Source organism: Saccopteryx bilineata, chromosome 3 (genome assembly GCF_036850765.1).
Source record: "Saccopteryx bilineata isolate mSacBil1 chromosome 3, mSacBil1_pri_phased_curated, whole genome shotgun sequence".
Lineage (NCBI taxonomy): Eukaryota > Metazoa > Chordata > Mammalia > Chiroptera > Emballonuridae > Saccopteryx > Saccopteryx bilineata.
The window spans coordinates 100305067-100330857 of NC_089492.1; the positions used below are offsets into that span (position 1 = coordinate 100305067).

At 38.9% G+C, this 25791-nt stretch overlaps 1 protein-coding gene across 4 annotated transcripts in view; it reads left to right on the top strand.

Moving 5' to 3' along the window:
• DYNC2LI1 (dynein cytoplasmic 2 light intermediate chain 1) overlaps window positions 1-25791 on the top strand; it is a 69469-nt gene that overhangs the window by 7516 nt on the left and 36162 nt on the right. For all 4 annotated transcript variants that reach the window (XM_066267019.1, XM_066267020.1, XM_066267023.1 and 1 more), the window contains exons 5-8: window positions 1059-1147; window positions 6613-6799; window positions 13724-13792; window positions 14352-14429. In XM_066267019.1, the coding sequence (XP_066123116.1) occupies window positions 1059-1147; window positions 6613-6799; window positions 13724-13792; window positions 14352-14429 (423 nt within the window). The remainder of the gene's footprint in view (window positions 1-1058; window positions 1148-6612; window positions 6800-13723; window positions 13793-14351; window positions 14430-25791) is intronic.

The following is a 25791-nucleotide window of genomic DNA, read 5'->3' on the forward strand; positions in this document are numbered from 1 at the left end:
AGTCTTGATTTGGGGTGGTGAACACACAATGCAATAAAGAGATGATGTGTTGTAGGATTGTGCACCTGAAATCTGTATAATTTTATTAAAGTCACCCTAGTAAATACAATAAAAAAATTAAAAGAAGAAAATAAAAAGCATCATACATTGAAATGCAGGAGAACTTTTTGATACATGAATTTTGACGTGAGTGATAAACTTAGGGACGGAAATTCCTGAGACAACTTTCATAAGCTTTTGAGAAGAGCTCTAAAAACTTCCTTTCATCAAATCGTAAATCAACTGAGATTTTCCAATGAAAAATTATTTCCCTTGCAAACATTAATTATTCAGATATCAAAAGCAAAACTATTTTAGTGATTATGAGATGATGATCTGTCAAGAATATAAATATATATATATATATGTATTCATCCAAAACTCGCTTTAATGACCATCTGTCTCTTCCAAGTTCATGGTGAACAGATACATAAAAACGCATGTGATTCTTTTTCACCTATTTTTTTTTTCTCTAAACGTTGTGCTATCAAGTTGGACTTGTCCCTATCCATTCTAGAAGATTTGTGTATTACTCAAATTTAACGTTCTCTAAAGGTTCCAAAGGGAAGCTCTTTGTCAGCTCTTCACACCGTCTCGGTGTCCTAAAGGCTCCTTGGCATTGAGACAGAGAAGAGAGGTGCCACCAGCTAGCAGTCTGGGAAGGTTGTCATGGTCTTGTTTCCAAGCTACTTGGCTGCCTAGCCCCTACATTTCGCTGATATTTGAATCCTATAAAAAGGAAAGCAGTTGTTTAGTCTCTTCCTGTTCTTCCACCTACCACTCGTATTGCCAATAGGAGTCTGCTTGTCAGATTCCCCGGGGGCATCAGGCCATCCTTATCTGCAGCGGGGACTGCCACCTGTCTGTCCCATTTCCTCCGGCCTTACCTATATGTCTAATTTATTTTGTGAACTTCTGCCTCCCTAGATCAAATGCCTGGTGCTAATGAAATATAAGAAGTATTTAAAATTCAAGAAAAATTAATACAAAAAAAAAAAACAACCTGGTTTTTTTTTCAGCCAAAAGATATTGCTCACTTTTGGGAACTAGGTGGAGGAACCTCTTTATTGGACTTAATCAGCATACCGATCACAAGTGACACCTTAAGGTAAGTGAGCCAGCTCGAGGAGCAGTTGTTAGTAAGTACTCAGTAGCGTACACGGGATGCATATGAGTAGGCTTCTGTGGATCCGAATTTTGGGGGGCAGTTTTATGTTCTGAAGGCTTATGTTCACTTCCTTTCTAGGTGTTTAATCTCAAATGCTTCCCAAGAGATGTAAAGAGAACTAAGGTTCTAGCCTGAACTGAGTGAGTCAGCTGACGTTCCAACTAGCATTATATTTTACAAGCCTGCAAACAAACAAAAATATGTCAGCTAACCTTTGGGCAATGAATTCACTTGGTAAAAATAAATTTGAAAAGTTTAATTCTTTCCAATACCCATCCAATGTGAGCCAGCTCAGCCCTGAGTTTTTTCTTTAGCTGGACATGAGTAGTTTGCTTTTGAGTTTTGCTTAGTTGAAGCTTCAGCAAAGGCAAGATGATGAGTTAGAAGAGGGAGGACATCTCTGTCTTTGCTGACCTTAAAGAATAGAACTTTGGGGAAAACCTCAAGCTCTTTGGTGGTATTTTTCTGACAGTGCCTCCTACATGTTGGCCAAATCAGATGTGGAAAATTGTGGCATTTCTCACAATGTTCCTAGGAACCTATCTTAGCCAAGGAAAACAAAAAAAATTTAATATGAAATATCTTTTGTCAGGATTTAACACAAACCATTGCTGCTGCGTGGACCAAATACAAAGGCCCTGACAACTATTTATCTATTTCAGCCATTAAAACCTTCAGAGTATGGAATTATTTATTAACAGGACAATTGTTTTTCCATAGCTGATTATAGGTAATGTAGGCTTTACTTGTCCGATGAATTTTTTTCTTTTAAAGAAATATAATTTTAATGTATGCTCATATAGAAAACTTGGAAAAATACTGAAAGGTACAAAGAAAGAGTACCCGTAATCACATAAAAAATAGCCACTGTTAACGTGTCAAAGTATTTCTTTCAGTGTTTGTAAATATATTTTGTACAGATTTAAAATGTTTTATATACACATTTAGATTTTTCTTTTTTACTTATAAACACTATTTCCCCATGACATGAGTAGTGTGCTTTTGAGTTTTGCTTAGTTGAAGCTTCAGCAAAGGCAAGACGATGAGTTAGAGGAGGGAGGAAATCTCTCTCTTTGCTGACCTTAAAGAATAGAACTTTGGGGGAAACCTTATTTTTCAGGAACATGGAATTTTACTGTTATCTAGTATTTCATTTGTCCACCTTTAACAGGGAAAATGACTGGAGCTGCCTGGGACTTGGTAGCTTGAGAGGGTGGGGACCGGCCCATGGCCTGAGGCTGAAAGTTAGGCTCCTAAAGGGTTGTGAGCTGGCTCCAGTTCTGGCCCTAACTCGTCACATTACCTTGTGACATTGTTACCTCACTCTGCCTTTTCTAGGCCCCGCAGGGTTTGGGCCCAATGGGCTTCTGGAAATTCTAATTTCTGTAGAAAGCCAAATCTTTCCACAACTTCTTTAATACCTGACTTCATGAGTTCTTGCTCTTCCTTTCCCTAGAACCCCATGGCAGCTGGAGCCTGCTTTAGGGGAGAGGAGAGGTCAAGGTCATGAGGAGAGGGAAGGGGAGACATAGGCGTGGGTCCAAACTAGGTTGCTGAGTGGCTGAAGAATTCTTGGAAAACATTTCACTCCTCATATACTCACAAATCTCAGAGTGTTTTGTGACTGGAATTAATTTAACACATAATATCCTTGTGTTGGACAAAGCCCAACAACTTGAAAAATAATATTGCCAAATGCTATTAGAATTGTTTATCTTTAAAATTACTGTTCATAAAATAATTATAAATACATTAAACATTTCCACAGATTTTAGATCATTTGTGATAGAGCATCTCCTGTGGTCTGATTCCTTGTTTTAAGAGGTTGGGTTTTTTTGTTTTGTTTTGTTTTAACATTTTTTAGCTGTCATTTGCTATAAAGGTAAAAGTAATACAAATATATATATTTTTAAATTAAATTTAATTTAACTTATTCATTTTTAGAGAGGAGAGAGAGAGAGAGACAGAGAGAGAAAAAGAGAGAGAGGAGAGAGAGACAAAGAGAAAGAAGGGGGAGGAGCAGGAAGCATCAACTCCCATATGTGCCTTGACCAGGCAAGCCCAGGGTTTTGAACTGGTGACCTCAGCATTTCCAGGTCGACGCTTTATTCATTGCACCACCACAGGTCAGGCCAAGTATTTTTGATGCAATGGAAACAAACTTTAATCCTGGAAAAAATTGAACAATTCATTTCACTTTTGCTTAAACAGTTATTTTTAATTTGGAAAAATAATTAACTATATTATATATATTTACCTCAAGAAAAAAGAAGTTAAACTCTAGTTATCTTTTTTGTGTGTGTTAGAAACAGAGAGAGGGACAGATAGGGACAGACAGATAGGAAAGGAGAGAGAGGAGAAGGATCAATTTTTCGTTGCAACACATTGGTTGTTCATTGATAGCTTTCTCATATGTGCCTTGACCTGGGGACTACAGCAGACTCAGTGACCCCTTGTTCAATCCAGGGACATTGGGCTCAAGCTGGTGAGCCTTGCTCAAACCAGATGAGCCCACGCTCAAGCTGGTGACCTCAGGGTTTTGAACCTGGGTCCTCAGCGTCCCAGTCCAACGCTCTATCCACTGTGCCACTGCCTGGTCAGGCTAGTTATGCTTTTTAAACATTAACTATACTAAATCCTTAAAAATAAAATTAGTTTCCTTACTATTAAAATATATATTAATGTTGCAGTGAAGCAAAATTTTTATGAACCTAATAAAATGATATAGATATGATTGGCTAGACAATTTAGTGTCACAGTAATTTTGTAGAAAATATTGATAATGTCTAAAAGACTACTATCTGAATTTTGGCCAATAGTATAGAATTTAGTTACTGGTTTTTTTTTTGGGGGGGTTTCTGAAGTTAGAAGTGGGGAGGCAGTCAGACAGACTCCTGCATGTGCCCGACCGGGATCCACCCGGCATGCCCACCAGGCGGCGAAGCTCTGCCCATCTAAGGCATTGCTCCGTTGGGCTGGAGCCATTCTAGCACCTGAGGTGGAGGCCATGGAGCCATCCTCAGGACCCAGGCCAACTTTGCTCCAATGGAGCCTTGGCTGCAGGAGGGGAAAAGAGAGATAGAGAGGAAGGAGAGGGGGAAGGGTGGAGAAGCAGATGGGTGCTTCTCCTGTGTGCCCTGACTGGGAATTGAACCCGGGACTTCCACACGCCAGTGCTCTACCACTGAGACGACCAGTCTGGGCTAGAATTTAGTTACTGTTTTGCCCAAATTACACACAGTAACTTGTTTGCTCAAATTAAGCAAAATAACTGGCTATACCATAAAGTAATATTCAGGGGTGGGCAAAAGGAGGTTTACAATTGTGAGTACACGAAACAGTTTATTCTTGTGTTATTTATTTATTAATTATTGTATTTATTATTATTACTATTAACCTATTTTTGCCTACCCCTGTATTTTAATTCCTTGCTATATCTACTAGCAGGATGTTTGCTCCATTGATCAAGGCTATATTGTATTGGCCCATAATTATAGCTGCAAATACTTATTGTGACTATTTTCTGAAATACTCCTAGATTTATTTTTGTTTGTTTTTTTATTGTGGTAAGAATAAAACAAAATTTACTATTTCAGCCATTTTAAGTATACAGTTTAGTAGCATTAAGTTTATTCATATTATTGTATAGTCATCATACCATCCATCTCCAGAGCTTTTTCAACTTCCCAAACTGAAACTCTGTCCCCATTAAACAATGGCTCCCTATTTCCCTTCTGCCAACTCCTGGCAACTATCATTCTACTTTCTGTATCAATAAATTTGACTACTTTAGGTATCTCATGTAAATGAAATCATACAATACTTGTCCTTTTGAGTCTGGCATATTTCACTTAGCATAATGTCTTCAGGATTCATTCATGTTGTAGTATGTCAGAATTTCCTTCCTATATAAGGCTGGATAATATTTCATTGTATGCATATATTACATTTTGTTTATCCATTCATCTATTGATGGACATTTGGGTTGTTTTCACCTTTAAACTATTGTGTATAGTGCTGCTCTGAGCATTGGTGTACATATATGTTTGAGTCTCTGATTTCAGTACACACAGAAGTGGAATTGCTGGATCATATGGTAATTCTATGTTTAGTTTTTTGAGGAACCACCATACTGTTTTCCACAGCAACTGCTGTATCATATTATATTCCCACCAACAATTCTGTACGAGGATTCCAATTTCTCTATAACCTAACACTTGCTATTTTCTAGTGTTTTTTTTGTTTGTTTTTTGTATTTTTCCAAAGTGAGAAGCAGGGGAGAGGCACAGACAGACTCCCACATGAGCCTGACCAGGATGCACCTGGCATACCCACCAGGGGCGATGCTCGACCCCTCTGGGGCATTGCTTCACTGCAATCGTAGCCATTCTAGTGCCTGAGGCAGAGACCATGGAACCATCCTCAGCGCCCAGGCCAACTTTGCTCCAATGGAGCCTTGGCTGCGGGAGGGGAAGAGAGAGATAGAAAGAAAGGAGAGGGGGAAGGGTGGAGAAGCAGATGGGTGCTTCTCCTGTGTGCCCTGGCCAGGGTGGTGTTGTTTTTTTAATTGTAGCTATCCTAATAGGTGTGAAGTGGTATCTCGTTGTGGTTTTTGATTTGCATTTCCCTAATGATTAATGTTAAGCATCTTTTCATATGTTTATTGGTATCTATATATCTTCTTTGGAGAAATGTCTGTTTGAGTCCTTTGCCCATTTTTAAATTAGGCCCATTTTTTTGTTGTTGTTGCTGAGTTCAGGTTTCTGTTTGATGTACATGAACATGAGTACACAGGTGTGTGGTGGCATGTGGTGGCTTGTGGTGGTGGACACGGGTGTGCTTTCCCAGAGGCAGCATGCTATAGCAGAGACATGTGGCTTTGGATCTAACAATCAGCTCTACAGTTTACTAGTTATATAACTCTGTGCCTCAGATGTCTAATCCATAAAATGATGTCATAATATAATTTTGAAATAATTATTGTAAAGATTAAAAAGCTAAATAGTCCCCTAGCTAGGTCCATCAGTAAATCTCTTCTCTTTTACCTGATTGTACTGCTGTTATTATTATTTTAGTTTCTCTTCTTTGGAACACACAGTAAAATTGGATCTAAACATGGCATCATTGGACCCAATTGCTTGCAGATTATTTGAACTAAATTATTATTGGTTCAAATAAAACCTTCAAAGTTACTATTGGTTGTAACAACTATCACTAGGAAAAAGCACTCAGATAGGGCTATAACTTTGTGGTGGTATTTTTTTGTTTGTTTTTGCCTTAGAAAATTGCTGTGTTTTTCTTTCTTTAGCCGTAGTGTGTTTGATAAAACTTTCAGTATAGTAGGGTTTCAAAATGATAATTATGTTGTCTTTTTTGAAAGATTTTTTTTTTTTTAATTTCTTTAGGACATTTTCTATTGTTCTTGTTTTGGATCTTTCAAAACCTAATGACCTTTGGCCCACCATGGAAAATCTGTTGCAAGCCACAAAAACCCATGTAGATAAAGTGATAATGAAACTTGTAGAGACAAATTCTAAAGCAGCTTCTGAAATGAGACAGAAGATGTGGAGCAACATACCGAAGGACCATCCTGTGAGTTGTCATTGGAATTATTCTTGGAAACCTTAGTCCCATACTTAGTTAGAGATAACATCACAACAACTTCTTTAGATTTTTATGCATGACTTGAGATTCATTCAATGTAGATGAACCTGCTCACTGGAAAATTATAGCAATTTAATAAAACCTCACTAAAAGCAAAACAAGGGAACAATTTTCTTATATCTTCTTAGACATCTTCTGTGATTGTTATGACATACTACACTGATCAAAAGAAATAGTTTCAAAGTAGTTTTTGATATTGATTTTGTAAAATGATTAAAAAACAAGACTGTACAAATGTCACCTGGTAAAAACTAAATGAAGCTACAAATTTGAGTGAGGAATACAGTTTAAACAGCCCTTATACCATTGCTCTATATTTTACATTCATTCAGGGGCACATAGTTAGTACTTTTATCATCTGATAAGTAATTAAATTATAAAGTTGTAATGGTGACAACAAAAATTCTTTAAATACAATCATGAATATCATCTTCTAGAAGACTAAGAGCAGCAGTATTTTACATTGCCCGGAGTTTATATGAATGTGACCCAGGTAATATCAGAACAAAACTGATAATTTATGGTTCCCATGTATGCAATATAAATGCTATTGCAATAGTCAATACAAAATAGTAAGGAAAAAAAGGAAGATGACACATTATATAAGAACATAAAAGGGAAGAACACAAAAAGAATAAATATTTTAGTTATTTAAGGAATTGCTGCTTTTAGTTTTATACTTGAGAAATACAGTTTATTAAGTGAAAGTTAATTATTGGAACAACCTCTCTATCAAGCAAACACAGTCAACATCTATGAAGTGATTTTAAATGGTATACTTTTAGAAGTAAATAGATATTGCTAAAACTAGAAAAAGAATAAACAAAGCCCAGAGTAGATAGAAGGAAGGAAATAATAAAGATTAGAGCGGAAATAAATGACATAGAGATTAAAAAAAACTACAAGAGAGCAATGAAACCAATAACTTGTACCTTAAAAAAACGTTGACAAACCTTTAACCAGACTCACCAAGAAAAAAAGAGGACGCAAATAAATAAAATCAGAAATGAAAGAGAAGTAACTGACACCAAAGAAATTCAAAGGATTATAAGAAAATATGAACAACTATATGCCAACAAATTTGACAACCTGAGTAAAATAAATTTCTAGAAACATGCAATCTCCTATATAGACCAATTATAACTAGTGAAATTGAAGCAGTAATAATAATAAAAAAAACTTTCAGCAAACAAAAGCCCTGGACTGGATGGCTTCAAAGATGAATATTACCAGTATTACCAAACATTTGAAGAAAAACTAACATCATTTCTTCTTGAACTATTCCAAAAAATTCAAGAGGAGAGAAGACTTCCAAGCTTATTTTACGAGGCCAGCATTATCCTACACTACAAAGACACTACGAAGAAAGAAAATGAGATTCCAAGATGGCAATGGAGTAGACCCATGTTCCAACTGCTGCCTCCAGGACCAGACTGGAGTTATAACTAAATTTAAGAACAATTATTCTGAAAAACCAACTTTGACTAAACGAAGAGGAGTCTTTAACCAAGGATCACAGAAGAAGCCACATCAGTACTAGTAGGAAGGGAGGAGAATAGGGCAGCCCGCTCCCAGGAGCAAGCATAACTGAGGGTCTGGAGGGACTCTTACTGCAGGGAGGGGCGCCCTGAGATGGAGGAGTCCTCAGCCCCAGGCCCAGAGCCCCAGCCTAGAGCCCCAGAGCCTAGAAGAAGCACCCACACAGCATTTGGCAATGAAAACAGGTGAGGTTTCTGTCTGCGAGAAAGAGACAGAGATCTCAGAGATGCCGGCTCCGTCTTAAAAGGCCAGCACAGAAAATCTCATTCACAGCCACTTACCTGGGGCTCCAGTGGGAAGGGAAAGGAAGGGCTGAGAGGACTAGAGTTGCATGAGAACAGCGTGAAGTTGGAGGCCCAGGGAGAGACACTGTGGGGGTTGGCCACCTGAACCCCTGTGCTGAGTCATTCTCCAATACTGCAGTTGCTGTCTTTCTTGGGTGGAGCAGTCCCCTCCGTGCAGTATCAGCCTGGGGAAAAGCAACTGCTCCACCCTTGGGAACCTCTCTTGCCCCTCTCTTTGAAGATTGGGCCATTCTGAGAAGTAAGCAGCCTTGGCTAGGAGGCAGGGGGCATGAAGTGACTCAGTTTTCTGGCCTTAGGCCAGAGCTTTCCCGAGAGTATGATCGAAGCTTCTGCCTCATGGGAGATTTAATAGAAACTGTCCAGACTATGGGCAGACCACATATCTGGGTTTCAGAGGCCACACCCACCTGAGGTCTGTGAAAAAGTCTGGACAGACTGACAACTGGGGCTGAGGGGTAGGAGTTACATTCACCACATTTCCTAATCCCTGAATTTCCCCGGGCTCTAGACTCTACCAATAGTTTTTTCAGTGGCCAAGTCCAACAAACTGCCAGCAGATAGAGGGAGCAGGAGAAGGATCTCAGGGAACCTGAGGCCTTTTGCTGACTTGCCCTCAGGCCCAAGGCTGGTAAAAGCCAGCCTAGGTGTGCATCTTGGTCCTTCTAAGTGCACCTAAGCCCAACACAGGCAGCCACAAACTCTGATTTGCTTATAACTCAAAACGGTTGCTGAGGGCCAGTCTTAGGCAGTGTCTTTCACTGTCTGCACCAGGTTTCCTGTTAAGAGACTCAGAACTAACACATCCAGTGGCCAGCTAGAGACTACATCAGAGCAGGCCCCCTAGCCTTTCTAGTAGCATATCCAAAGGGAGAGAATGTCAGGCACCAAACATAGCTGAGGCACATTCCACTTTCTGTGGTCAACACCTGCACAGCAGCTCACATACACTGGACAAGGTAGAGCTTCACAGTCAGCTGGTCCAAGTCCTGGATATCCTGCCCCACTGGGCTAAGTTCCACATGGGGAAGAGAAAGGGGCTTAGAACACAGATATGCAAAGGAGAGTTCCTTGGAGCCAACTGTTGGGACCAGTCAAGGGGATTAACCACCTTTGGGGGGGGGTGTACAATCAGCCCCAGGGGAGGACTCTCTCAGTCTTCCACCCTGAGACCAGGGGCTCCCCAGCTGAAAGAACTTCTGCAGAGGGGACTGTCAGCCCCACCCAGTCTGAACCTGATGTTCATCTTGCTGGGGAGAAATAGAATTGGAATATTCAGCAGTGGCTGAGGGATTAGGCTCTGGAGTAGGGGCCACTTTCCCCATACTGAGCTCCTAACCAAGAGATCCTTAAAGTAGGGTAAGGTTTCTACTAATGTCATCATCCCAAACTCAGCTGCCCTAACCCACTAAGCTTACAACCTGTGTGTGTGTGGGGGGGGGAGAGGTTGAGGCCAGTCTGCATCCACTCTACAATCTTCCTACAGAAGACTCTGTGGGAAGACCATGCAGCTGCAAGAGGAGGTGGAGCAGCATAAAAGTGGGGTCAACTCTAAGGAACTTGGGCCCTTTTACAGAGTTGCTGTCAGCTCCAAACAGGAAGAAGTTGATCCTTATTTATAGGTTGGCCCCTTCCACACACAGCCAGGCTCAGAAAATGCAGACACAAACAGTGAACAGAGTGGTAGCTCCAGACAGGTAGCCCAAGTCAGGTTACAAACAATGTCTGACATCAACCCATACCAGAACCCCACCCAAGAGGACCTGGAACCAACACAACCAGTAGTGGGTGGCAGACCACACCAACACTAGACTCAGCTAGCCACACAAGGAGCACGCACAAAGGAAAGTCCCACGGACACCAGATTCTGCTGAGAATAACTACGCCCTATAGGACAGACATTGCACAGCATCTAGTACACATGATCAAGGTTGACCCTTAGAGCCAGATAGCTTGCCTGAAGGGATAGTTCCACCCATGCATGAAAGGGACAACAGCATTCAAGACTCACATAAAATGGGAAATTAAATATAATCCTCAAGAAACATTCCCCTAGACTGAATCATGAAGAAGTAGACAGCCTAAATAGACTGATAGGCAGGGAGGAAATAGAAACAACTATCAAAAACCTCCCCCAAAATAAAAATCTGGGCCAGATGGCGATAATAGTGAATTCTACCAAACATTCAAAGAAGATTTGGTTCCTGTCTTTCTCAAAGTCTTCCAAAAAATTGAAGAGCAATACCTCCAAACACATTTTATGAGGCCAACATAACCCTCATAGCAAAACCTGGTAAGGACAACACACAAAAAAGAAAACTACAGACCAATATTTCTAATGAATACAGATGCAAAAATACTGAACAAAATACTAGCAAATCGAATACAACAACACATCAAAAAAATAATTCATCATGATCAAGTGGGATTTATCCCAGAAACACAAGGATAGTTCAACATGCATAAAATGATTAACACAATTCACCATATCAACAAAATAAAGAACAAAAACCATATGATCCTATCAATAGATGCAGAAAAGGCATTCAATAAAATACAACATCCTTTTTTAGGTTTAAAACACTCAACAAAATGGGTATAGAAGGAAAACACCTCAACATAATAAAGGCCATTTATGACAAACTATCAGCTAACATCATATTAAATGGTAAAAAACTGAATGCTTTTCTTCTAAAATCAGGAACAAGACAAGGTTGCCCACTCTCTCCCCTCCTATTCAACAATAGTGCTGGAAATTCTAGCCAGAGCAATCAGACAAAAGAAGGAAATAAAAGGCATTCATTTTGAGAAAGAAGAAGTAAAGGTTTCTCTTTTTGCAGATGATATGATCCTGTATATAGAGACCCCAAAGACTCCACAGAAAGGGTATTAGAAACAATAAACCAATACAGTAAGGTAACAGGATACAAAATTAATATACAGAAGTCTATTGCTTTCTTATATGCCAACAATGAAACCTCAGAAAAAGAACTAAAATAAAATAATCCCTTTTACAGTTGCAACAAAAAAGAAAAATACCTAGGAATAAACATAACAAAGAATGTAAAGGACCTATATACTGAAAACTACAAAGCATTATTAAAGGAAATTGAAAAAGACACAATGAAATGGAAAAATATTCCTTGTTTGCGAATAGGAAGAATTAATATAGTTAAAATGGCCATATTACCCAAAGCAATATACAAATTTAATGCAATTCCCATCAAAATTCCAATGTCATTTTTTTAAAAAATGGAACAAAAAATCATCAGGTTTATATGGAACCATAAAAAGCCTCGAATAACCAAAGTAATCCTAAGGAATTAAAAACAAAGCTGGGGGCATTATAATACCTACTTCAAACTATGCTACAGAGCCATGATAATCAAAATAGCATGGTACTGGCAGAAAAATAGACACACAGACCAATGGAACAGAATAGAGAGCCCAGAAATAAAGCCATATATATATGTACACATGATCACATGCAAATCAAAACCACAACGAGATACCACTTCACACCTATTAGGATAGCTACAATTAAAAAACAACAACACCCTGGCCAGGGCACACAGGAGAAGCACCCATCTGCTTCTCCACCCCTCCCCCTCTCCTTTCTTTCTATCTCTCTATTCCCCTCCCGCAGCCAAGGCGCCATTGGAGCAAAGTTGGCCTGGGCGCTGAGGATGGCTCACTGCGGCCTTAAACGACACATGAGATCAACTAGATTTAATTGATATCTTCAGAACATTTCACCCCAAAGCAGCAGAAAATACATTCTTTTCAAGTGCTCATGATACATTTTCTAGGATAGACCACATGTTAGGACACAAAACAAGTTTCAATAAATTTTAGAAGATTGAAATCAGATCAAGTATCTTCTCTGATCACAATGGCATGAAACTAGAAATCAACTACAATAGAAAAACTGAAAAACTTCTCAACACTTGGAAGCTAAATAGCATATAATTAAATAATGAATGGGTTAAAAGTGAGATCAAGGAAGAAATAAAAAATTTCCTTGAAACAAATGAAAATGAACATACAATAACTCAAAATCTAAGGGACACAGCGAAAGCAGTCGCGAGAAGGAAGTTCATAGCATTACAGGCATACCTTAAGAGGACAAAGCCCAAATAAACAATATACCCTGCACCTAAAATAACTAGAAAAAGAACAAATAAAACCCATAGGAAGTAAAAGGAAAGAAATAATAAATATCAGAGCAGAAATAAATGACATAGAGGCTAAAAAAATAATACAAAAGGTCAATGAAACCAAGAACTATATGCCAAAAAGTTGGACTACCTTGGCAAAATGGATAAATCCCTCGATACATACAGTTTTCCAAAACTGAATCTGGAAGAATAAGAAAACCTGAGCTGACCAATTACAACAAATGACATTGAAACAGTTATCAAAAACAGTTACACAATGGAATACTATGCAGCTGTGAAAAGGGAGAAAAATCTTACCTTTTGCGATGGCATGGATGGACCTGGAGATTATTATGCTAAGTAAAATAAACCAGGCAAAGAAAGACAAATATCATATGTTCTCACCTATATGTGAAATCTAATGAACAAAACAATTTAACAAACAAAATAGACATAGAAGCATAAATACAGCACAGACTCTCAGCTGTCAGAGGGTAGGGGTGTTAGGAGGCTGGCTGGAAAAAGGTGAAGCGATTAAGCAAAATAAAAAATTTTAAATATATATATAAAACACGTAGACACAGACAAAAGTATGGTGGTAGCCAGAGGGAAAGGGGGTTGGGTATGGAGGGAAGTGAAAGAGGGCAAAAGTGGAGATAAATGGGGACCGAAAAAGACTTTACTTTGGGTGATAGGTGCACAATGTAGTGTGCAGATGAAGTTTTGTTGAGTTGTGTACTTGAAACCTGAATGATTTTGTTAACTACTGTCACCCCAATAAACTCAATACAAAATAAATAAAATTGCTGAATACATAATAATAATTATAATCAATGAAATATTTTTGTTAACAGGATCGTGAATTAATTGACCCATTTCCGATACCTCTGGTCATAATTGGAAGTAAATATGATATTTTTCAGGTAAGCTCTTCCACTTCTAGTTGAGTCTGTAATACATATGCCTATGCTTTATGGGAGAGGAACAAAAGAAATAAGAAAGAATAAGAATGAAATAAGAAAGAATCTCTCAGAGGGAGAGTTCAAGGAGTCATACATCTAAAAGATTTTAGAAAAGAGGTTGGGAAAGAGAAAACAGGTAAAAAAAAAACAAAAAACAATAATACAGTGGAATGGGGATAAAGGAGAAGATTTAGAAACTAGATCTTGAACCCAGTCAGCAAAGGATAGGACTCCTTAGGGCATTCCACACTATGAAATGTGTGCTGATTTCTAAATCTATTGAGCTAAGTGTTTAAATAAAGGAAGATCTGACAGCTGTAGCTCTAGAAGGCTGCTGCTATTGTTAAACTCTCTATAGAAACAGATATAAAGGTAATGGAATCCTACTCTTGAGGGTGTGTTAAAAAAAAAAAATAACACCTAAGAAATAATCTGTTTCTACATGTAATAATTTACATCTTCATGCTACAGATATTTGGTTCTCTCAACTTGTTTTTATTTTAATGACATATTTCTTCAGGATTTTGACTCCGAGAAGAGAAAGGTAATATGCAAGACACTTCGATTTGTTGCACATTATTATGGAGCATCATTAATGGTTTGTACATTTTCTATCCTTTGGGCTTGAGTAGATAGTACTAAATTTGAAAAGATTAACAACTTCATGCAGTGATGAATACTAATGCTTTTACTAATGCACACAGCCCCCTCTTTTCCTTCCCCATTGCCCCCAAACCATTATTACATTTGTAATATATGATATCTATGGAATACACTGCTAGGATGGCCTGCAAAAGTTCTGAATTGCTTATTCTATAAATCCCCAACTTAAAGAGATCAATCAGTTTATTCATTTCACTCATTTAATTATTTATGGCTTCTCCTTAAGAACTAAAATATATATTCTCTTAAAAGCAAAGAGGTAGTATCTCATTGTAGTTTTGATTTGCATTTCTCAAATAGCTAATAAAGATGAGCATCTTTTCATATATCTGTGGCCATCTGTATGTCCTCTTGGGAGAAGTATCTATTCAGTTTCTCTCTCCATTGTTTAATTGAATTGTTTGCTTGTTTGTTGCTGAGCTTTGTGAGTTCTTTATAAATATTTTGGATATTAACCCCTTATTGGAGCTGTGTTTGCAAATATCATCTTCCATTTAGTTGGCTGCCTATTTGTTTTGTTGTCAGTTTCTTTTGCTGTGCAGAAGCTTTTTAGTTTAATATAATCCCATTCATTTATTTTCACTATTACTTCCCTTGCCTTTGGAGTCAAATTCATAAATTGTTCTCTATGGCCAAGGTCCATGAGTTTAGTGCCTATGTTTTCTTTTATGTAATTTATTGTGTGTCGCCCTATTAAAGTTAATTTTCTAAATAAAAATTTAAAATAAAAATTAAAAAAAGCAAAGGGGGAGTTGCACTTTAATTATGTGTTCTTTTTTATTTTTTTATTTTAAATTATTCTTTTTATTGATTTTAATTTCTTGTGTTTACATAGATTCTAGTGTTGCCCTGAATGCATCCCCCATTCCCCTCAACATCTCCTTTGCTCCCCTCCCCATAGAGCCCTCCCCCCTTCCCTCTTCCCTTCAGCTTTTTTTTTTTTTTTTTTTACAGAGACAGAGCGAGAGTCAGAGAGAGGGATAGGTAGGGACAGACAGACAGGAACACAGAGAGATGAGAGCATCAATCATCAGTTTTTTATTGTGGCACTTTAGTTGTTCATTGATTGCTTTCTCATATGTGCCTTGACCGTGGGGCTACAGCAGAAGGAGTAACCCCTTGCTTGAGCCAGCGACCTTGGGTACAAGCTGGTGAGCTTTGCTCAAACCAGATGAGCCCGTGCTCAAGCTGGTGACCTTGGGGTCTTGAACCTGGGTTCTCTGCATCCCAGTTCGACACTCTATCCACTGCGCCACCACCTGGTCAGGCCTTCCCTTTAGCTTTATCCCATCCTATCATCCCCTTTCCCTATGTTCTCTTTTCCTCTGGTCCCTTTGATCTCTCCTCTGTCTCAATTCTGTTCCTCAGTTCACATTGTTCATTAGATTCCTCAAATGAGTGAGGTCAAGTGATATTTTTCTTTTTCTGCCTGGCTTATTTCACTTAACATAATAGTTTCCATGTCCGTCCATGTTGTTGCAAAAGGTAAGGTTTCCTTCTTTTTCATGGCCCCATAGTATTCCATTGTGTATATGTACCACTGCTTTTTAATCCACTTGTCCACTGACGGACACTTGGGCTGTTTCCAGATCTTCGCTATTGTGAACAATGCTGCCATAAACATGGGGGTGCATTTCTCCTTTTGGAACAGTGCTATGGTGTTCTTGGGGTATATTCCTAAAAGTGGGATAGCTGGGTCAAAAGACAGTTTGATTTTTAATTTTTTGAGGAATGTCCATACTGTTTCCCACAGTAGTTGCACCAGTCTGCAGTCCCACCAGCAGTGCAGGAGGGTCCCCTTTTCTCCACATCCTCACCAGCACTTATTCTGTGTTGTTTTGTTGATGAGCGCCATTCTGACTGGTGTGAGGTGGTATCTCATTGTGGTTTTAATTTGCATTTCTCTAATGATTAGTGGTGTTGAGCATTTTTTCTTATGCCTATTGGCCATCTGTATGTCCTCTTTGGAGAAGTGTCTATTCATTTCTTTTGCCCATTTTTGATTGGATTGTTTGTCTTCCTGGTGTTGAGTTTTTTACAAGTTCTTTATAAATTTTGGTTATTAACCCCTTATCAGACGTATTGTCAAATATGTTCTTCCATTGTGTAGTTTGTCTTTTTATTCTATTCTTATTGTCTTTAGCTGTGCAGAAGCTTTTTAGTTTAATATAGTCCCATTTGTTTATCCTGTCTTTTATTTCACTTCACATGGAGATAAATCAGCAAATATATTGCTGCGAGAGATGTCAGAGAGCTTATTGCCTATGTTTTCTTCTAAGATGTGTATGGTTTCATGGCTTACATTTAAGTCTTAGCCATTTTGAGTTTATTTTTGTGAATGGTGTAAGTTGGTGGTCCAGTTTCATTTTTTTGCAGGTAGCTGTTCAATTTTCCCAACACCATTTGTTGAAGAGGCTGTCTTTACTCCATTGTATGCTCTTAACTCCTTTGTCAAATATCAGTTGTCCATAAAGGTGTGGGTTTATTTCCGAGTTCTCTGTTCTGTTCCAGTGACCTATATGCCAGTTCTTATGCCAGTACCAAGCTGTTTTGAGTACAATGGCCTTGTAGTATAACTTGATATCAGGAAGTGTGATACTTCTCACTTTATTCTTCCTTTTCAAGATTGCTGAGGCTATTTGTGTTCTTTTTTGGTTCTATATAAATTTTTAGAATATGTGTTCTATATCTTTGAAGTATGTCATTGGTATTTTAATTGGTATTGCATTGAATTTATAAATTGCTTTATAAATAGACATTTTAATGATGTTTATTCCTCCTAACCATGAGCATGGTATATGCTTCCACTTGTTTGTATCTTCCTTGATTTCTTTTATTAATGTTTTATAATTTTCCAAGTACAAGTCTTTATTCTCCTTGGTTAAATTTACTCCTAGGTACTTTATTTTTTTGGTTGCAGTAGTGAAGGGGATTGTTTCCTTAATTTCTCTTTCTGACACTTCATTGTTGGTGTATAAAAATGCCTCTGAATTCTGAGTATTAATTTTATATCCTGCCACCTTGCTGAATTCATTTATCAGGTCCAATAGTTTTTTGACTGAGACTTTAGGGTTTTCTATATACAATATTATATCATCTGCAAATAATGATAGTTTTACTTCTTCTTTTCCAATTTGGATGCCTTTTATTTTCTTCTTCTTGTCTGATTGCTGTGGCTAGGACTTCCAGGGCTATGGTGAATAAGAGTGGTGAAAGGGGTCACCCCTGCCTTATTCCATTTAAGGAGATTGCTTTTAATTTTTGCCCATTGAGTATGATGTTGGCTGTGGGTTTGTCATAGATGGCCTTTATCATGTTGAGGTATGTTCCCTGTATTTCCACTTTGCTGAGACTTTTGATCATGAGTGGGTGCTGGATTGTATCAAATGCTTTTTCTGCATCTATTGAAATTATCATGTGGTTTTTCCCCTTCCTTTTGTTTATGTGATGAATCACATTGATTGATTTGCAAATATTGTACCAGCCTTGCCTCCCAAGAATAAATCCCACTTGATCATAGTGTATGGTTTTTTTTCATATATTGCTGGATCTGGTTGGCTAATATTTTGTTGAGGATTTTAGCATCTAGATTCATCAGGGATGTTGGCCATAATTTTCTTTCTTTGTGTTGTCTTTGTCTGGTTTTGGAATCAAAATTATGCTCGCCTCATAAAAGGAGCTTGGAAGTCTTCTTTCCTCTTGAATTTTTTGAAATAGCTTGAAAAGGATAGGAGTTAGTTCTTCTTTGAATATTTGTTGGAGTTCACTTGTGAAGCCATTGGGTCCCGGGCTTTTGTTTGTTGGGAGTTTTTTGATAACTGTTTTGATCTCATTTGTTGTTATCAGTCTGTTTAGGTTTTCTGATTCTTCCAGATTAATTTATGGGAGATTATATGTTTCAAGGAATTTGTCCATTTTATCTAGGTCGTCTAGTTTTCTAGCATACAGTTCTTCATAGTATTTTCTTACAATATTTTGTATTTCTGTTGTGTCAGTTGTTATTTCTTCCACTCATTTCTAATTTTATTTATTTGAGTCCTCTTTCTTTTTTTCTTGGTGAGTCTGGTTAAAGGTTCATCTATCTTGTTTACCTTTTCAAAGAACCAGCTCCTGGTTTCATTGATCCTCTGTATTGTTTCTTTAGCCTCTATGTCATTTATTTCTGCTCTGATCTTTATTATTTTCTTCCTTCTACTAGCTCTGGGCTTTACTTGCTGTTCTTTTTCTAGTTCTTTTAGATGCAGGGTTAAGTTGTTTATTTGAGCTTTTTCTAGTTTCTTAAGGTATGCCTGTAATGATATGAACTTCCCTCTCAGTACTGCTTTTGCTGTGTCCCATACATTTTGAGTTGTTGTATGCTCATTATCATTCGTTTCTAGGAACTATTTAGTTTCTTCTTTGATCTTATTGTTAACCCATTTGTTATTTAATAACATGCTATTTAGTGTCCAAGTGTTTCAGTATTTTTCAGTTTTTCTGTTGTGGTTGATTTCTAGTTTCATGCCATTGTGACCAGAGAAAATGCTTGATATGATTTCAGTCTTCTTAAATTTGTTAAGAGCACTTTTGTGCCCTAACATGTGGTCTATCCTAGAGAATGTACCATGAGCACTTGAAAAGAATGTATATCTGCTGCTTTAGGGTGAAAGGTTCTGAAGATATCTACTAAATCGAGCTGATCTAGTGTGTAATGTGTCCTTTTTTTTTTTTTTTTTTTTTTTTTACAGAGACAGAGAGAGAGAGAGTCAGAGAGAGGGATAGACAGGGACAGACAGACAGGAATAGAGAGATGAGAAGCATCAACCATTAGTTTTTCATTGCGCATTGCGACACCTTAGTTGTTCATTGATTGCTTTCTTGTGTGCGCCTTGACTGCGGGCCTTCAGCAGACCAAGTAACCCCTCGCTTGAGCCAGGGACCTTGGGTCCAAGCTGGTGAGTTTTTTGCTTAAACCAGATGAGCCCACACTCAAGCTGGCAACCTCAGGATCTGGAACCTGGGTCCTCAGCATCCCAGTCCGACACTATCCACTGCGCCACCGCCTGGTCAGGCTAGTGTGTCCTTTAAGCCTGCTGTTTCTTTGTGAATTTTCTTTCTTGAGGATCTATCTAGTGATGTTAGTGGAGTATTGAAATCCCCTACTATTATAGTATTGCTGTTGATCTCGCCCTTTTTGTCCATCAAAGTCTGCTTTATATATATTCAGGTGCTCCTGTGTTAGGTGCGTAGATATTTTTAATGGTTATATCTTCCTGTTGGATTGCTCCCTTTATCTTTATGTAGTGACCTTCTTTATCTCTTACTATAGCCTTTGTTTTAAAGCCCATTTTGTATGATATAAGTATTGCTACCCCAGCTTTTTTTCATTTCCATTTGCATGAAATATATTTTTCCATCCTTTTACCTTCAGTCTATGTGCATCTTTTGTTTTAAGGTGTGTCTCTTGTAGACAGCATATGTATGGGTACTGTTTTCTTATCCATGCAGCTACCCTATGTCTTTTGGTTGGATCATTTAATCCATTTACATTTAAGGTTATTATTGATATGTAGTTGTTTGTTGCCATTTTATTTTTTAAAGCTGCATTCCTCTTTTGCTATATTCTTTTTCTCCTTTGATTTGTTTACAAAAGGCCCCTTAACATTTCTTGTAGTATTGGTTTGGTTGTAATGAATTTCTTGAGTTCTTTTTGTCTAGGAAGCTTTTTATTTCTTCTTCAATTTTAAATGATAGCCTTGCTGGATAAAGTAGTCTTGGTTGTAGGCTCTTGTTCTGCATTACTTTGAATATTTCTTGCCATTCCCTTCTGGCCTCAAGTGTTTCTGTTGAGAAGTCAGATGTCATCCTTATGGGTGTTCCTTTGTAGGTGATAGCCTTTTTTTCTCTAGCAGCTTTTAATATTTTTTCTTTATCACTTAGCTTTGGTATTTTAATTATGATGTGTCTTGGTGTAGATTTCTTTGGGTTTCTTTTTAATGGAATTCTCTGTGCTTCTTGAATTTGTGTGACTTTTTCCTGCATCAATTTAGGGAAGTTTTCAGCTATGATTTGATTGAACAAAGTCTCTATCCCTTGCTCTTTCTCTTCTTTTTTAGGAACCCCTATGATGTGGATGTTATTTCTCTTCATGTTGTCACAGAGCCTTTTATAGTTTCCTCAGACTTTTTGAGTCTCTTTTCTTTTTGCTGCTCTGCTTCCATGCCTTCATTTATCTTGTTCTCTAACTCGCTGATTTGATCCTCAGCTTCATCCATCCTGCTTTGGTCTTTATTTCTGATATTGTATTTGTCATTTTGACTGATTATTTTTTATTATTTCAATGTCCTTTTTTATACTTGCTATCTCTTTATTTAGCTATTTGTTATGATCATCTATTGTTGTTTTAAGATCTTTGAGCATCCTAACAATCATTATTTTATACTCTGCATCTGGTAATTTGGTTATATCTGACTCATTCAAGTGTTTTTCAGGGGATTTCTCTTGATTCAATTTGGTTGCATTTCTCTGCCTTCCCATTTTGTCTATGTATAAGAACAGTGTGGCCTCTGGAGTCCAGTGGGTGTGGCCCCTGTGTTCTCTAGGTGTGGTCTGTCTGCAGGCCCACCACCCCCTCTGCCGCTGACTCAGGCATTAGGGTATGGGCATTGCCGGTGCTGACCAGCTGTGCTGTCACTGCAATTTCTACCTCTCCTCCATGGGAGGGGCTATGTTCATGTGCCTGAGTCTACAAGCCTCAGCTTTCACCCCAACACCATGGGTGGCATTGCATGCCACGCCCAGGGCTGCAAACATCAGCACCGAGGGCAGTGGTGAGCACCTTTGCTCAGCCACGGGTCTCCGCCTATTCCTGGGCTTTCACCCCATCCCTGTGGGCAGAACTGTGCTGGCGAGTAGACCACAAGCCCCACCCCCATGGGCAGAGTTGCGTTCACATATAGTGTCACAAGCCCCGGCTCTGTGGGCTGGGCTGGGCTGCATGCTGGTGCTCAGCTGCGGGTCTCTGCAGATGGGCTTCCGTGCTTCCGCGTCCTGCCACTGCCCGCCCTCCAGCTAGCCCTCAGCAGTGTGGTTGGGGGCACTGCACCTCAGACCCTAGTACTCAATACTGTATTTCTTAAGGCTCCCTCCTTCTAAGCGTCTCTGTTCGGAGTGCTGCGGAAGAGCTTGTTTGGCTGGTGTACTGCTTCCCTTTGCTGGTATTGCTGGTTCCAGGGGAAATATTCACTTCAGATTTGGGGAGTGACTCAGCCCAGGAGTTAGGGTGGCTGTCCCTCAAAGTGTTTCTGCTTGTGCCTCCTAGATTACACTCTCTTCCTGCTACTCCGGTTCTCTCCTCTCTCCCCATCCCCTAGAGCCCCAGGTGAGTGGTTGTGAAAGAGGTTTTCTGTGCTGTCCCTTTAAGAAGAATCCTGGGTCTGGCCCTGGCCGGTTGGCTCAGCGGTAGAGCGTCGGCCTAGCGTGCGGACGACCCGGGTTCGATTCCCGGCCAGGGCACATAGGAGAAGCGCCCATTTGCTTCGCCGCGCCTTCCTCTCTGTCTCTCTCTTCCCCTCCCGCAGCCAAGGCTCCATTGGAGCAGAGATGGCCCGGATGCTGGGGATGGCTCTGTGGCCTCTGCCCCAGGCGCTAGAGTGGCTCTGGTCGCAACATGGCGACACCCAGGATGGGCAGAGCATCGCCCCCTGGTGGGCAGAGCATCGCCCCCTGGTGGGCGTGCCGGGTAGATCCCGGTCGGGCGCATGCGGGAGTCTGTCTGTCTGTCTCTCCCTGTTTCCAGCTTCAGAAAAAAAAAAAAAAAAAAAAAAAAAAAGAAGAATCCTGGGTCTGAGAAATCTGTCTCTTTCTCACAAATAGTATCCTGACTTGTTTCACAGCATACTGTCCATATGCTTCTTCTAGGCTCTTGGGCTGCAGGCTGAGGCTTTGTTCCTGGGGCCCAGGACCCTCCCCTCTCTGCTAAACTCACTTACCTCCACACGAGTCTCTCTGGGCTGCCATTCGCTCCTGAGAGCTGGGCCGCCCTCTCGTGTTTCCGCTTTTCCTACCAGTCTGTGTGGCTTCTTCGGTGTTCCTTAGTTGAAGTGTCCTCTTAGTTTAGTCCAAAGTTGGTTTTTCCAGATGATGGTTCTTAAAATTAAGTTGTAATCCACTTTGGTTTTGGGAGGTAGAAGTTGGTATGTCTGCCTACTCTATAGTCATCTTGCCACCTCCTCTGTGTTCTTTTTTAAATTAAAAAAAAATTTCGTTTGTTGCAAGGGCTAAAAACATTAACTTGGGAGTCATGCCTTGTGGGTTTAAATCTCAGGGAAACCGTTTACTAGATATGTGATGTCAGACAAGTTCCTAATCCACTTAAGCCTCAGTCTCCTACATGGAAAAATGGACAAAACCAGTACCTTCCTTACCTGACCAGGTGGTGGCACAGTGGATAGAGCATCGGACTTGGATGCAGAGGACCCAGGTTCGAGACCCCAAGGTCGCTAGCTTGAGCACAGGTACTCACCAGCTTGGACCCAAGGTCGCTGGCTCAAGCAAGGGCTTACTCAGTCTGCTGAAGGCCCATGGTCAAGGCACATATGAGAAACCAATCAATGAACAACTAAGGTGTGGCAACAAAAAACTGATGATTGATGCTTCTCATCTCTCTCCGTTCCTGTCTGTCTGTCCCTATCTATCTCTCTCTCTGACTCTCTCTCTGTCTCTGTAAAAAAACAAACAAAAAAACCAGTATCTTCTTCATAGGTTTGTGAGGATTAAAAGAGGGAGTCATGTGAAATGCTTAGCACAGGGCCTGAACAAAGTATTGCCTAATAAATATTGGTTATAATTACTGTTATCATTACCTTTCACAACAGGACCAAATTTTGCTGGATATCATTTAAAGCAATAAAACATAGAAGCATTTTTTATTAAAAAAATACTCCCCCCCCCAATTTGGATGGTTTCTTTTTCCTCCTTTTTTTTTTTTTTTTTTAGAATAATGTTTTAACTTTTTTTAAAAATTTATTTATTTATTCATTTTAGAGAGTTGAGGGAGAGACAGAGAGAGAGAGAAGAGATAGAGAGAGAGAAGGGGGGAGGAGCTGGAAGCATCAACTCCCATATGTGCCTTAACCAGGCAAGCCCAGGGTTTCGAACTGGCGACCTTAGCATTTCCAGGTCGACGCTTTATCCACTGCACCACCACAGGTCAGGCTCTTTTTCCTCCTTATTCATAGTGCTCAGAGTAACCTGAAGACAACATGGTCTAGCTGATGGCCTTTATGCCTAGTGTATTATGACTAAAAGCAATAGATACAATCTATACTTTAAATTTTATACTTTTCAGATTATTCCATGTACATTTCATTATGTATTTTCTTTAGAATCATCACCTTTTATGTTTGTATAGTATTGTATTTGCTTACATGTTAGGCTGACAGAGTACTTTGGGAATATTCTTCACTATTTTTAAAAGATAAGGACAGTGGTCAGATTCAAATAATTTAACAATTGGTTCTTTGCCCTAATGACCATTTTAAGTATAAAAAAATGATATACTGAAAGGTAGTTTGTTATTTCATGCATTTAATACTTAAATAAGAATAATAAAAGAGGTACAGAAAACTAGATTATGTTATAAGAAAGAGTATTAAAATATTAATGAAAAAATACTAAATAATACCTAACCAAAAACAATACAAGTTGCCACCCCCTGGTTGTTTGGCACTTTTCTCTTTACGTTTTGTTTGTTTACTGAAGTAACAAACGCAAGGGAATTAAAATATAGTATTTCATCAAAGGTATAATGAGTTTTATGAAATGAATAAATAAATATTACAAGCATTGTTCTGTTAAATTTTTTTTCACCTATGGACAGAATGAACATTACTATGAGCACTTAGAATATGCTGTTGTGCAGATGACTGTTAAAAAGAATAAGGAATGTGAATGTGTGATTTCCACATTGAGTGGCTGTCCAGGTGCCCACCTTAGAGAGAACCCTGATTACAAGTGCCATTTTAACAACTGGTTCACCAAACCCAACAGAAAATTAGGTATCGGTTCTGCCAAACCAGCTGAATCCCACCAGTGGATAAGGATAATTTGAAGTGAATAACTCATCTGGGGTACAGAAGCAAAGACCATGTATCTTGCAGCTTCTTATTTTTGTCACAGATGAGGGCCATGTTTTCAGTTAGTTAGCTGAAGGGAAGTTCTGTCATTCTCTAGGAACAGACCATGTCTGATGACCAGTCAGGACCTGGTCTGGTCTTATGGGTACAAAGTGAGAGAAGCCAGGTCACTCAGGCCACAGCAGGCCTGAGGTTATACATGGTCTGGGAGACCCTAGAAGATTGGGGACAATGGAAAGGATTTGAGAAGGGCTTCATCTCAGTTTTCAATAAGCCCAAAAGATCAGAGATTGGGTTTTGAGGAGCATTTCTGGACCACAAAGGGAACATGAAAGCTTTTCTAGCTTCCTGAACTGAGAGTAGCCAGTTACCAGCCCCTCTTTCAGTTTCACGTCCTCTCCCACCCTCCACCCCACTCAGGTCGGAGCTGGGCACTGTGCTACAACTTTCAGAGACACGCAGTCTTTTTTTAACACTATAGTTGATTCTTTATAATTCAGTCAAGAAGATTGATTCAATAGTATGAGCAATTTAATAAGTTAGTAAAAACAAAATTAGAAAAACATTAATAAGTAGGACTAGATTCAGTAGAGAGCCACCAGGATAGTAGGGGGACTTAAAATTATGAGAGCTAAAGATCAGTATAAAATTATATTTATCATCTAGAATGTGATAATACCTTTTAAATATTTGAAGGACTGTTCCACAGAAAAGGGAGTAAATGTATTCGTTGCTCTCTTATTGCCAAGAACAAGGAATCAATAGAAAGAGTGCAGCTCAAAATAATAAAGAACTTACAAATACTACCGTTTTCTGAAAATGGAGTGAGTTGCTTTGGGATATGAATTCCTAAGCATTTAGTTTATCCAGGCAGAAGCTCTATAGCTATTTGTAGAGGGTGTTTCCAAGTTTCCACAACAATTGACTCAGCAGATGGTGGTGGGGTGGAGGGGCTGAGTTAGAAAGCGTCTCATGTCATCCCAGCCTATAGGTCTATGAAATATATGTGTAATGAGGTGTTTCTTTTCCTCTCCACATAGGGAACATAATACATAAATAATAATAATTATAATAATAATGAAGAGAAATTGCATTTTTAAAATTCAATTAAAATGTTATACATTTAAATGAAAATCTCAATAGAAGCATTAAAATTATTTCAGTTCTTAAAAAATAAATGTA